We start from the raw sequence: 14,529 nt of genomic DNA on the forward strand, positions 1-14,529 counted from the left end.
ATGCAGAGACAGCAAGACCTCGATGGTGTTGAAGTGCCTCATGAGACAAGTGCTGGTCTGTTTGGTTTAGAAAAGCTTTGCTTAGTGACCTCTCTCTTAGAACCTGAAAACTATTCACCGTCAACCAAATAAGGAAAATATTATTCAGGAAATGGCAACTACAAAGAGCTTCTCAGAGAGTAAGGGGCAAGTGTTCTCACTGGAGCATGCGATGAGGGAGGAGGTGAAGCCAGAGCATGATGGTTCTCACCCATCAGACCTCTTATAACCTGCTGAGAGTCTGGGAAGTTCCCTGTTGCCCTTCAAGATGCAGCCCAGGGTCACCTCTTCTAAAGACCCTTTTGAGCCTCTCTGACTGTTCTTCAGGCTGAGGGGGACAGCTGGCCTTGCTCTCTCCTCTGGGCTATGGACGCACTTTGTAATACTAGGTCTGTGTTTCCACTATCCACCCTTGTGGTCTTTCCCAACAGATGGTGGGTTTTTGAGAGTAGGAATTATATAGTCTCCATTTTGCTATCCTCAGTATAACAAAATGGAGTTTATCAGGTGTATCTAGCCCATAGTGAGTGTTCCACAGATGTTCCCTGAGTAAACGCAGGAGATCCATGGGCAGGATGGTGAGTTGGAAAGAGCAGTAGCCTGGGTAGAGGAAAAGGGACCTGGGTTCTGGTACCAATTCTGTTGCTCTCAGTTCTTTGGCCTTGGACAAGCTAGTTAATTTTTCTGGGCCTTGGTTTTATTATAGGCAAAGAAGGAGATGGAATGAGAATCTAGGAAATCCATGAATGGTCTTCAAGAGGTCCCTGGATTTCTTGAGATAAAATGCAGAATTATGTATACTTATATGTCTATGTGTATCTGTGTATTAGTATATACAGTCTTTATTTTCCCTCCCTCTGAGGAAAGGACCAAGAACTTTCATCAGCCTCTCAAAGAATCACTTGAACAAAATGTGGGGATGGCTCTAGAATTTCTGTAGAGGATGGAGTTGGGAGGGATTGTCATATGGTTGGGGATGGGGATTCAGCTAAAGGACTTGTCCTGAAATTGTGGTTAAATGACAGACACACTCTAGTTACATAGATTTTTATATTTATTTGAGGCAGTGAGGTGTGGAGGGGATGGGGACTGTGGGGCGATGTGTGCTGAAGCTTCTCTGAGCCCATCTCTTTGTACTGTCAGTTCTTAGAGCTCTTTTATGAGCTGGATGTGATTCTGGTCGTTATTAGTGTTATATCTTCACGAACAGACTAGGCGTGGAACATTTGTTTGTTTTTTACTAAAATTCACTGTAGCAAGGTCAAATGCAATTGTTTTTAGCCTGTTAGACATACTTTGGTATGACAGGAGTTTATATTTTTTATTTGATTATTTTGATTAAACATTAATTACACGGAAGCAGGAAATGAATGCTAAATAAAAGAAAAACATTTACTGTCAACAGTCCTCATTTTTAAAAAGCACAGTGTTACAATTAGACAAGCTTAGCAACTGTTGGCAACTATTAACAAACGCTAGCCATCAAGTACTCGAATGTACAACATAATTTATTAAATGTATTCCCAGCCATTAGAAAGCTTTCCTTTGTATCCTATGATAACTTGAGGTAGACATCACATGTTATTTTCTGAAGTGCTTTGCAAAGACCAAATCTTACTTTACCAATGATGATGGTGGCAACAATGGCATTAGGAAATAGCAGTAGAAGTACAGGACATTCTTCTGTGGTTACCCAGCTAGTGAGTGGTGGAGCTGGGATGGGAGTCCAGAAAATTTGAGTCTTAAGCCTGCATCTTAACCAGTCTAGTATATGACTTTCCTAAAGAGAGGTTCTTTTTCTCTATAGAGCTTTACTTTTGAAGACTCAGAATAATACATACAGAATAATTCTTGCATTTATGATCAGTATCAAGGTCTGCACAAACTGTAATTTGGACCACTTAAACCCATATAGATACTCTACTCTTCTGAACAATGCAAATGAGTTTCCCATAGTTCATAATCTTCTTGATACAGAAGTAATGTTTTATTCATCTTATCTAGTTGTACTGCTTTGCTTTACCCACAGAAGAAGTGCTAGGGATGTTTTTCAACAGCCTTCTACAGTATTCAAAGCAACAACCAGCTATTTTAGGAAAGATGTAAACATGTTGCTAGAAATGACACTAAGCTGCAGTGTATCCTAATGGGGTAATTTGCTGTGTGAGATTAGAACTGCAAAGGAAATTAAGATAATGAGTTCTGTTGATTTCCTAGGAGAAAGTGAGACATATTGTTAGCCTGAAACTCACCATCTGGTTGGATTTAGAGTTAGGCTTCACTGGCAGAGAATCAGATGCCTGCATAATACCAGATCTCTGGGTTGCTTCTGGTTGCACTCAGTCTAGTCTACAGGCCTATCCTGTCTGAATTACTCAGCCCAGCACCCCCAGGCCCACACTTCCAATTACGTCCTCTGGGCTTTGGGTTTTTCCTCCAGGAACCCACAGGGCACTTGCTCTGAGCCTGTAGGAGCCATGATGCAGCATCCCTGCCCATAGCTTCAGCTGCTAGATGGTAGCTTCGTGCCATGGTGCTGCAATGCTGCAGACCGTTCTTGAACTGCCAGGCTTGTCCGGTGCTTGGGGCTCAAGCTTGAAGCCACCTGATGGCCCTTTTTCAACCTATCTTCCTGGAAGAAGCACTTCCCCAGGAACTCCTATTGAATCCAGAGCCCTGTTCAGGAATCTTTATAGCCTTCCCATTGGCTCAGGGAGAGTTAAGAGATAAAACTTCAGAGTAGAGAGCTCAAGGAGATAAAGCCATAATTAATTAGTACTTCTTGACAGACCTGTGTGCTGGTCCCCATGGTTCCTTGAGTTCTTCTCTATGTCCATGGCTTCCTTAACTCATGACCTTGGAAGGAGCTACGGCAAACTGCTTCTGCACGGTTGACTTGCTTTTCTCACAAACTACGATATCAACAGCACTAATGTGCCAGATAAGCAGAGGGTGAGAATTAGCCAGAAGGTCTCATGAAGAGAAGAGTTAAAATGGGTAGCTTTATTGGCGTACAGTGTTGCCATTCAGTTTTGGCAAACTGTTTTTCTTTCATGGCTTTTAAACTGACTAATGGGGATGGAAAAAATAAAGAGCCCAAGCTAAATAAAAATTATCATTAGGGGGAAAATTTTGATGGGGAGGGGCGTGCCACTGTGTACGTTGTCTCTAGGTTTGAGGAGATAAGCAACTCTTTCTCATACTTAATATTTAATTTTCATAATGGGCTTCTTCAATTACTCATTCATTCCTCACTTGTGGCAGGCTAAACTCTTTACATATCTTTACACATATTATCCCTAATCCGCACAACAATTTTGCAGGGTAAGTGGTAGTCATTCATTTGTTTGAGCAACAAATATTTTTGTGTTAAGTGGTTGTTTGGAGGCTGGCTGTGAGTGCAGTGATGGGAATAGAACAGTGAAGAAGCAGTTTCCCTGCCCTTAAGGTATTTTCCATTGTTGGATGGGAAAGACAGACAAACAGGTCATTAGAATGCCTTATTGTATTCTTACACACTCTTCGGGGGTAATGCGAGTTTGTGCATACTTATTGAAGAGCAATGGTTATACCTAGTCAGCCCATCTAGGAATCCTTCCTATAGAAATACCTGCACACAATTGAAAAGGTATTTGGCAAGGATGGTAATTGCAGCATTGTTGTAGCAAAATGTTGAAAAAGTTCACTGGCAGGGGAAGTGTTAAATCATTATGTTATATACAGACACTGGAATGTGATACAACATTCAAATGAATAAATGAATGAATGAATTCATTAAAATGAATAAAGATCTGTATGTGTTGACACCACTATATGTGATATGTTGGTAAATGACAAAAGCACGTTGGTAGAGAAATCTGTATAACAGAAACACATTACCTAAAATAATAATCATAAAGAAAAAGAAAAAAACAATTCTGCAAGAGTCACACCAGATTCTTAGCTCTGGTCTCCTTTAGGCAGAAGGTGAGAGAGGGGTGTGTGTGGGGGTGGGCAACTTTTATGTATTTCTGCATTATTTCAGTTGACAAGAGAAACACGAGTCCTTTTGAAATATTTTAAACAGCAGATAAATTTTGAATAAGGGGATAGGTGGTAGCGCAGAATTATGTCCAGGGTCCTGTAGGGACAGAAAGAACCCAGACTGGAGAAGGGAGATGGTCAGAGAAGGCTCTGGGTGGGGACCAGCCTGGCCGAGACAAGGATGAATGTAGTCAGGCGTTTGGAGGGAACCGAGGACGAGGGTTTCCTGCTCGGGAGCATCCCGGAGCACTGTGGCCCCTCTACGCTGTAACAGCCGGCCCCGGTGGTCCCGGGTTCTTCCTCCTTCCTCAGCCTCCACGGTGTGTCAGCCGCTGTTCCTAAATACTTCGCATATTTCCACCTCTTCTCTAGCTCTCCTGTAGACCTCTCATTTCTCACCTGGATGATTGAGAACCCCCCCACCCCCAGTGGGTCTCCTGGTCCCTATCTGTATCCCATGTCCTCCTACCCCGGTCTGTCCTTCACTTTGCTGAGTGATCTTCTAAAAATGCAGTTTTGACCCTGCTATCTTCCTTAAACTTGTCAATGACCCTTCATAGATTCTGGGATCTAGCCCACCCCTCTAAAGCAGACACACAGAAGCCCTGCTCACCTCTCCCACCTTCCTCGCACGGTAACTCTTATTCTTGTTATCTGGAATTTTTTCACTTCTTTGCAAATGCCATTCTTCTTATCAAACAAGGGATGGATGTAGGTAGAGAAAGAAAATCCATGATGTGGATTTAGTAGTTGGTTTTCAGCCTATTAACCTGCAAATATTCTAACTTGTTATCCCCCTTTCTGGGAGTAAGTGTCCATATGTCATGTTATTTGAGGCAACAATTTAGAAATTAAGACATTTCAAGGCAAATAGTCTTCTTACCGCCCTTGGGGCTATTTTCTTTTGTAAATATACTTGAAGGATGTTTCTAACAGCAGGTCATTCTCCACACAGAGGACTTCAGAATCTGGCATTAATTTGTGTACTTGTCTATTCCAAATCCGGATACACTCCACCTTTATATAGAATACACACTGTTCTAAAAACACTACATTGACCAAACAGTCCTTATTTGCTTTGGCTAAACTTGAGTTAATGGATGGACTTGATGTACAATAAGATAGATACAAAACTGAGTGATAGTCCCCTGGGAGATTCACTTTAAGACATGCTACCTATTATCCTTCAGTCCCATCCACTGAACTTTTATCTTTATGTTATTTTTCTGTCATTGAATAGACTAGATAATCCTTTTAAGTAAATAACAGTTGGTTTCAGCATGTTAATTTTCAGAAATGTTTGTACTTACATTCAATGCAGGAGTGAAGTGATAGACTATTGTCTCGCTCCCTCTGGTGGACAATTGTATTAAAAAAATCAAACTACACATAGTCTTGTGTGGCGGGGACAGGTTGTGACTAGTTCTGGTGTTTTAACATTTGTGTTAAATAATAGCAGTAGTAAAACACATAGCAGTACTAATGCTGTTGCCATTTCTCTTGTTATTGAGTAGTGACACTGCTGTGAAAAAACGAATTAGAAGCCGACTTCACCCCATAACTTTAGAACAGTGCTACATCAGGATAAGGCTCATGCTAAAATGCAACAATGTAGTTAATTCAGCGGTCTAACTATTACTCCACAGGTTATCCTGGACTCCTCCAATAGCTAGACTTTTCACTCAATAATGCATATTTTTGGAAACTTAGCAGATGATTATTTTTATCTTGAATCAGTTTATTTTGATAAATTTATTATTTCGTTCATGATCTTCTGAATTTACAGACTCACTGAAGTTGCTTTATCTTTCTTACGGATATTAATCGATATCAAGTGTTACCTAGGAGGTTGTTTTTTGCTCTTCAGCAAGGTTAAACCAGAAAGAAATTGCATAAAGGCCTTCAATTAGATTAAATTTCATTTGTATATAATGATTATTTTATTTTATGTATTAATAACAGTTCACATTTGTTGAGTTAAGCATTTGATGGGCATTGTGTCATTTAATTTTTCAGCAACTCTGTGAGGCAGGTAGGTAATTGTTGTTATCCACATTTTATAGAGGCTGGTGAAGGTGGGCCTAGCTCATCCAGGTGTTCTCAGTTCAGAGTTTGTAACCACAACAATATACTGCTTCCTGAAGTTAGGTGATAAATAAGTTTATGTGTGGCTAATACCCTTATGTGACTCCTAGTACTGGAAACATTTCCATCTTTGAACTGGGGAATTCAAAGACTACCTCAACCTAGAGATAGATTTTTACCTTTTCTCTTTCTGTTTTCTCATTGTGAATAGGCCTTGTAGTAGAATGTATTTATGTTTTGTTTAGATACTTAAGACAAATTATATCTATTATCATAGAAAGAGGTTTCATGAGAAAAACACATTTTAGCTCATTAGCTTCCTCAGTAAGTCTTTGAAAGAGATGCTGTTAGGTGTAAACGTGGGAAGGAAGGGTACAGTTGCTATGTACTAACGCTAAAGATCTAGCAGGGCACATCGAGGGTTAGGTACTGAAGACCTTTATGAAGAATTTTTGAAACAGATACAGATAATTAAGGGTAATTTAGGAAATTCCTTTTCTGAAAATATTCAGAATTAGAATAAGGTAATTTTCTTGAAGTTGGCAATTATAAAGAATAGCTACCATATAAATGCTTTACATGTATTATCTTTTTAATTCTCATAATAAGATAATGATTGTTAATAACCTAACTTAATTATTATAGGCAGTAGCCAGAAGAGAAAGCTGAGACCCAGAGAAATTAAGTAGTTTGCACACGGATATACAGCTAATAACTGGTGAAGTCGGGATCAGAACTCACATGACGTGGTCTGGCTGGAGAGCCCACCCTCTGAACCACTTTGCTATACAGCAGTGCTGTCCAATAGAACTTTTTGTGATAACGGAAGTGTTTGATGTCTGTGTCGTCCAATGCCGTAGCCACTAGGCGCATGGGCTACTGAGCACGTGCAACGTGGCTAGTCCAACTAAGGAACCTGATTTTTTGTTTTTAAAATTTTAATTAATTTAAATTTAAATAGCCTCTGTGTGGTTAGTGTCTACTGTTTTGGACAGAGCGGCGTTACAGGGTCTTTCAGATCATGTAGTAGGGGAGACATGAGAACTTTAGAATTACCCTAACTCCTTGTTTTTACTGATCAAGAAACTGCAAACCACATGGTTAGTAATCTGCTTAGAGTCATAAAATTAAGGAAAGGGACAAAATTATAAGTAGAGTCAGAAAATTAAGGAAAGGGACAAAATTATAGGTAGGTGTATATACTTCTCAGTTACAACTCTTCCCTTTCTGCACTTTGGTGACACCTGCAAACTTACGTTTCTGCTGCTATTGTTAATATTAGATTGTAAAACTACTGTTTTTGAAAAAAATATTTTTTTCTGAAATACACGTCCAGTGAGCCCTTTCCTCTTTTCTCAGGTTATAGAAACATTATCGCGACTCTCTCGCACACCTGTAGCGCTGGCCACAGGAATCAGGTAAGCTAGCTTCTCTGTGGTTCGTACGTCCTGTTCAGTTCAATGAAGTGATTGTTTATTGAATGGCTACTATGTGTAAAGCACTTTGCATACAGGGACCACATCTCATTCATGAAGAGTGGCCGGGTATATAAGTGCTCAATAGACATTTGAAATTTATCGAGCAAGTAAGAACTTATTCGTAGCGTTGAATAAGACACATTGGCTAAACATCATTCTCAACTCACTGGTGACTGTCACTGATACAGTTCTTTCTTTTAACTCCCTCTAACATTCCTATACAGGTGATTCATTAAGACAAACACAAATGCTTAATTAAATAGATATTTTAAAAAAAGATATTGCAGTACATTTATATCCTGTAGGCCATAACAATAAGTCACAACTTCTAGGCGTTTCAGAAATAATCAGACAAGTATAAAATAATATATGTTCGAGAAGGTGTATTGAAAGTTTGGAACTAAGTGAAAAACTTGGAAGTACTGTTGATCCTTGAAAAACGTGGAAATTAGGAGCACCAACCATCCACACGGTTGAAAATTTAAGTATAACTTATATTCGGCCCTTTGCATCCTCAGTTCCTCTGCACCTGTGGTTCCAACCAACTGTGGATCGTGTAGTATTGTAGTATTTACTATTGAAAAAAATCCATTTATAAGTGGACATGTGCAGTTCAAACCTTGTTGTTCAAGGGTTCACTGTAAATTGTTGAAATTATACCTTCTCCATGCAGTGAAGCATTATGCAGTCAGTTAAGTATGGAAAGGTAGATGTGTTATGTTGTGTTGGGCCTTTTCTGTTTAAAATACTGCATATTCAAGTTAGGTCAGTCAGAAGGTTGTATTATTAGGAATGTTAGAAATACAGAAAAACAGTTTCAGTAGCCACACAGCCAGGCCACATGGAAATGGAATGGATCTCATTTTTTACCTGATTTCCTCAGGGCTCCATAATTCAGTCTCCAGCCGTTATGGGGCTCTGTGACCCTGGGTCTCTTCTTCTGTTGCTTCCATTTTTCTGTTCACATTCAGATTCAAACAGAGAGGATCCAAGCATGACAGCCCAGTCCCTGGGTACAAAGCACAGTGATCTTGGGGAAGACACCCACAGACCCTTCCTCAGAAATGGGCCATGAGTCTGGCAGCTTTCTACAGTAGTCTCTAGGCTGGAGAAATGTTCCATACCTTGTCATTTTCTCTTCAATACATGATTATCTTTCCATGTCAACATATATTTTGTTATATGCAAACAGCAAATTTTGAAATAGCATGATTCTATTCTTATGTATTTATATATTGTTGGTTCTGAAACTGTATATAGAAGAAACTGTATATATGTATTGTTGGTTCTGAAACTTGTTACTTATACTTTTTCCTTCTTACTTATAATTTCAATTTTTTACTACAATAGACTTGTATATAAGAGTATAATAAAATGTGTCAAAATTTATTTAAAAAAGGATTTTGAAACTGGCATTTCTCACACATTTTAATTTATTTGAAAAATATATGTTCCTCAGATGTCTTAAGTACTAAGTTAATACATAAATGAATGTGAAAATGTTTTCACTATACTAAATATAATTATTTAGTAATTATCTAGTGCTTATTTTTTATTTTGATGGATCCTCTTGTTTTTATGGAACATATGACATGCTGACTTCATGTAAAAGAGGGTAAAACTTTTGGCACTATAGTATAATCACTGTGATTTTGTTAGACATAAATTTAGGGCATTATGTTGGTATTATGAATAAAGTTCATAGTACGAAGCAGACAAGGGAAGCCAATGGCTAGGAATAGGGTAGAAACTAAAGTGATTTTCTCTGAGCAGGGGACAAAGAAAACATCGTACTCTTTTTGAGGCTTGTTTGACTTATTTGTCCAATAGATGAAAAATAAAAAATACAACTCACACAACTTACGGTCTGAGTAGAAAAGTATATCAGAGTCAATGATCATATATAAAGGGCATGGCATTTTTGTTTTCTAATTCTCATCTATACTAGTGAATTGAGTCATGCTAGAATGGTTGTTACCTAATTACCAAGTTATTTGTCAGATCAGATTCTGTAAGTGCAAAGAATCTGAATGGTGCTAAAGGCAAGGACCCACTCTGAGCTGGGGGGCTGCAGTGGGCGCTGACGTGAGCCTGCAGGTGTGTGGCTGGTGGGAGGTCAGATGAGCACCTCAGCACCTCCACGACTGCTCACATGACTGTGACCAGCCGTGATTGCTGCAGGTGATTTGAGGTAGCAGGTGCCACGCCTCCCTGGGGGCCCCTGACACAGCCACAGCCAGGCACTTTGGGAGAAGCCCCGGAAGTCGTGTGAAACATGGTGACTGATCTGACCACTTTGGCAGCAGCTGAGCGTATGTGTTTCGTGAGAGGTAAACGTCCAGCCTAGTTTTTGCCTATTCACTCTTTTTTTTTCCCTCCCTCCTAGGCCCTTCCCGACAGAAGAAAGCGTTAATGATGACGACATCTACAAAAGCCTGCCTGATTTAATAGAGTATGTTGAGCATTTTCAACAAAAGTACACCACTGCCAATTTTTGCATCCTTTGTGGATTTTAACCGTGGGTGTTAAAATAGCTCTCTGAAGGGGAACCGTGGCTTAGTGATTAAGACATGTGAGAATTAACCTCAGACTCCTGATGGAAAGCTTCATGAGAAAATGTACTTCAGCTGGCTTTCAATTCCTCTTGTGTGCCTTGCATTGTGCAAGTCTCTATGGAGAGTAAAGAAACAGACAGCAATGAAGTAACATTTGGAAGTTTCTCAAAGGCATAGGAAAGGTAGTAGATAAACCTAGAATCAGACAATTAACGAGAGGAGTATTAATAGAATCTACCACCGGATCTGTAGGACAGATAGTGCTTGCTGTGTAAGTTCAAGGACGAACGAGATCTGTGTGGGTGGGAGTTATTCAGGGATGTTTCATTAGATGGTGTTGATTCTGAAGAGAGAATCCTTTGGGGCTGTATCATTTAATAGTTGGGAGAGGCTAAAGGTCTTTGCAGCTGGTTGTCTTCTGCTGATTGAGTGACTTGTGCAGATTACAAATAAAGGTAAAACTTGATCCTCACCCCTCAAGGAGCTGATGCCAAAGATCAGGTATGTTTGCAAAGAATTATAAGAAGACATAGATTCTGCTCCAGGAGAGATTCAGATCCTGTGGAAATTCATCCACTGATCGATCCTAATACCCCAGCACACGGACCTTGTTCTTGCCCTAGGACTCTTACACTGGCTGTCCCTTCTGCCCATGTGGCTGACCCCTCGCCATCCAAGTCTTTGCTCAGATGGCTCTGCCAGCGAGGCCTTTCCTATCTAAAATTGCCGCCACCCTCACCTTGCTCTGTGTTTTTACGGTACTCGCCTCTACCTGAGGCAGTCTCGGCTTGCCTCACTTTTTGTCCGTCTCCTCATCAGAAGGCCTGCTGCATGAGGTCAGGAACTTGACCTTGTTCTTGGCTCTTTTCCTAGCACTTCAAACAGTGTCTCGTGTCTAGTAGGTCCTCAGTACGTATCTGTTTTCTGAATTAATAGGCCAAAGCTGCATTGAGCACTTACTGTCTTCCAGGCATGATGCTTCAGGCTGGAGCTATCATGAGACATCTGTCAGTTCATAGGAGCTTACTGAGTGCGTGTTTCTGTCCTAACCATGTTACACGCGTCTCTCATGTAACACCACATTATGAGGTTGTTCCTAGTATCACCAGAGTTTACAAATGAGAAAATGAGGCTTGAAAGTAACTTGCTGAAGATCATATTGAAGATCATAACTTCCTGAAGATCATAAGTAATAGTAGTCTTTGGATTGGAACCCAGGCAGTTCTTATTCTGGCGTGGAGGCTCTTACTCACTGCATTGATTCCCAGAGGCCTTGCTCCTCTGAGAGCTCTCAGCAGGAGCCACCGGCAAGGCTGGTAGCCCTTCCCAGAGTAGGCTGCCTTTGGATGGGCCTCGAAGTCTTGTATTTCACATGTGTATCAAGAATGGTTTCTCATCTCTTCTTAAAATCTCCAAGAACTCACTAATCTTCAGCAAGGTACTTGCTGATTGTCTCATTGAATTGGCTACAATCTTCATAAAGTGACTATAAGATTACTTATCAGATAATCGAATTCCTTGTCGTCTTAGAAAGAATATTATTTCCAGTGCTATGATGACGTTCTATCTTAACTCCCCACCTACACCTACTCATTTTTATAGTCTTCCCTCGTCTTGTTCTGTTGATGCCAAGATAAATCCTGTGAGGATGCAAGTTTGGAGAAAACTTGGGCCCCTGAACTGGCTGCTCTGAGGTGCCAACTCACATGCTCTGGGAGGTGCAGTCTGCTTCACCTCTTCACCAGGTGGTCGGAGGTCCAAATGTCGTGTGTTTCCTGCAAATGCCTGCTTTTGAGTTTGCTATGAGGGTTTGCTTTTCAGTCTTGGCTTTGTTATGATCTCTGTGGGCTCATAGACTTCCCTTTAACCTCTGGGGGTGAATCGCTTGAAGGGAGGGCCCCAGAACAAACACTGGTCTGCTCCCCAGGCAGGGGGAGTCATTCTATCCTCACGTGGAGAGAAAGAGACACAGGATGGAATGGAGAGCGTGTAAGATGGCTAAACGGTAGTGTCCTTGCTCCTTCAACCTTTATGACCAGGGTGTCAGACGGGACCATATCTAGGTTGCCCAGACACAGGAAAGCTAATATAGATTGCTGTTGATTTATTGACCATTTGAAGAATCACAGCTTTTTCCTCTCTCCCTTCTTCATTTTGTGCAAATCAGAGATTACTGCCCAAACTGTTAGCAAGAAAAACAGCTTTAGTATGGGATTGAATAACAAAAACCCAAACTGTTCTAGCCCAGTTGCAATGTGTGTGGGTGCGTGTGTGTCGCTCCTACAATTCTTAGAGAAGAATCTGTGTGAATTTATACATATGTACCTCTGCCCTCATGCAAAATAGTCGATAGCAAGACTTAAGAAAGACGATGTGATTTTTTTGTTTGTTTTTTTGGCTTTTTTTTGGTTGGTTTGGGGGTGGGGGTTGGAGGGTCTGAGGGAGGAAAAGGATTTCACAGCCTGTTTTCCTTCTGAACAGGATCCCCTTTGATACAGAACCTACTCCTTTATCATTTCTTTAATCTCAGTTCCTTCATGAACTCATCAGACCTTCCTACCCTTTGATGAGTTATAGAAAGTGCTTGAACCAGTTTAACAGCCCCACTGTTCTCAGGCGGGACTGCCTAAGGCGAGACTGCCTACCTAAGCCCCTCAGTATGGAAATTCTGGAACTGCCAATAAGACTCACCGTCTCCCCAGTTTTTCAGAGTACAGAGCTGAAAGCATCCTTCAGTCCTCCCCCCTCTCCCTAATCCGGATTGGTCCCCAAGTCTGGTTGGTTGTAGCTGACACGGTCTCCTGAGTCTCTGTTTCTCTCCTCATCTGCCTTTACCCTGGTTATGGTACTCATTACCTCTCACCCACAGCATTTCATTTCTTGGCTTCTCTATCTCCCTGCTTGGCTTCTTGACCCTCCACACTACCCCTCTATAACCCACTGTGGTCCTCAGATGCCCAGGTAAGGTTGAGCTCCCAGAGCGCAGGGCCCTTCTCAGATTGGTTCACCTCTTCCCTCTGGGGCTCCCCTCACTCACCTGGTCCCACTGGACGGGACTCCACCCCTCACGTCGCCAGCTTCTGCACACCTCTCTGCCATCGCACAGGTTGGGGTCCTTTGAATTCTCATCCCCTCTTCTCATTCATTGTGTCACCCTGGAGCGTGGAAACTGTGTCTGCCTTGTCTGCAGCTATATCTGCTGGAACATAGTATTTATTCAGCAAATACCTATTGAATAAATCAATACACTCAAGATCCAGTTCAGATGTAGTATCTTCCATGAAGCTTTCCCTGCCTTCCTTAGTCAGAGTTATTCTTACTCTTCCCTCTGCACTCATAGAATTATGTGTTTATGTGCTGTTTTCCACACTAGACTATGGGAGAGCCCTTGGATCTTAGCATTCTTAGCACTGGTGAGTCTGGCAATCAGTAGGTTCTTAGTTTAAGAATCAGGTAGGTGGGTGGATGGGTGGACAGGTAATCCTGGAATGAATTTTTCTCACAGCAGGTTCTCTGAAACTTCTCTCACCACCAGAGCGTTCTCCCTTAAGGCACCTTCCTTTCTTCTGGGTGTCTGACAGTTCATTTCTGTCAAATGCCTCCAGATAACTCTTCATGACAAACATAGACAACCTTGTGATTGCACCTACTTTGAAAAATGCTCCGAGTTGCAGAGTGACATTTATAGTTAGTGCTTTTATTTTTGTACGTCAATTTATAATGTTCTATCTGCACAGGCCCAAGAGAAATGCTAAGGGCTGGCGGTACTGAACGAGTTGAATTTCTTTTCAGGGAGATATTAATGCTTCTTTCTAACATACCTAAATTTATTAATCTCAGTTCTTTGGCATTATTAGTTAATAGAAGCTAATTCTAGAACTCTTGAACTGAAAGGAAAATCTTAAGGAGTAGTAACAGAATGGGTGATAGGTGGAAACAGCTGTTTCTGTGTTGACTGAATAGGGCCCGATTTTTAAAGTCTCCATGAAGGCTTCCACAGTGACTGATTATCTTTCCCTAACCCTTCATTTGAGATTGTAAACCTATGCACTTTGTTATAAAGCGGAAGCTAACACACCATTGTAAAGCAATTATACTCCAATAAAGATGTTAAAAAAAAAATAGGGATTATTTTCCACTGCCAGGAGACCAGCAGAAGAATTTCAATGGCTTTTAAAAACGTCTTGTGGCCTTGGGACCATTTCTTTAAGCAAAATACAAATAGAACAGATAAAAGCAGAATCTGAAAGAATCAAACCTGTGGGTACCCTCTGAGTGGCCTTGAAGGAACATGGTTTGAAAACCATTGCATTAGATATTGACAATTATAATCAGCAGAAATTTTTGCT

At 40.9% G+C, this 14,529-nt stretch overlaps 1 protein-coding gene across 2 annotated transcripts in view; it reads left to right on the forward strand.

Moving 5' to 3' along the window:
- VAV3 (vav guanine nucleotide exchange factor 3) overlaps positions 1-14,529 on the forward strand; it is a gene marked incomplete at its 5' end in the record, with an annotated part of 388,846 nt that overhangs the window by 168,305 nt on the left and 206,012 nt on the right. For both annotated transcript variants that reach the window (XM_082646938.1, XM_082646939.1), the window contains 2 exons: positions 7,507-7,565; positions 10,012-10,077. In XM_082646938.1, coding sequence (XP_082503064.1) covers positions 7,507-7,565; positions 10,012-10,077 — 125 coding nt within the window. The remainder of the gene's footprint in view (positions 1-7,506; positions 7,566-10,011; positions 10,078-14,529) is intronic.

This window comes from Grampus griseus (genome assembly GCF_964374135.1).
Source record: "Grampus griseus genome assembly, chromosome: 1".
In the NCBI taxonomy this organism is placed as follows: domain Eukaryota; kingdom Metazoa; phylum Chordata; class Mammalia; order Artiodactyla; family Delphinidae; genus Grampus; species Grampus griseus.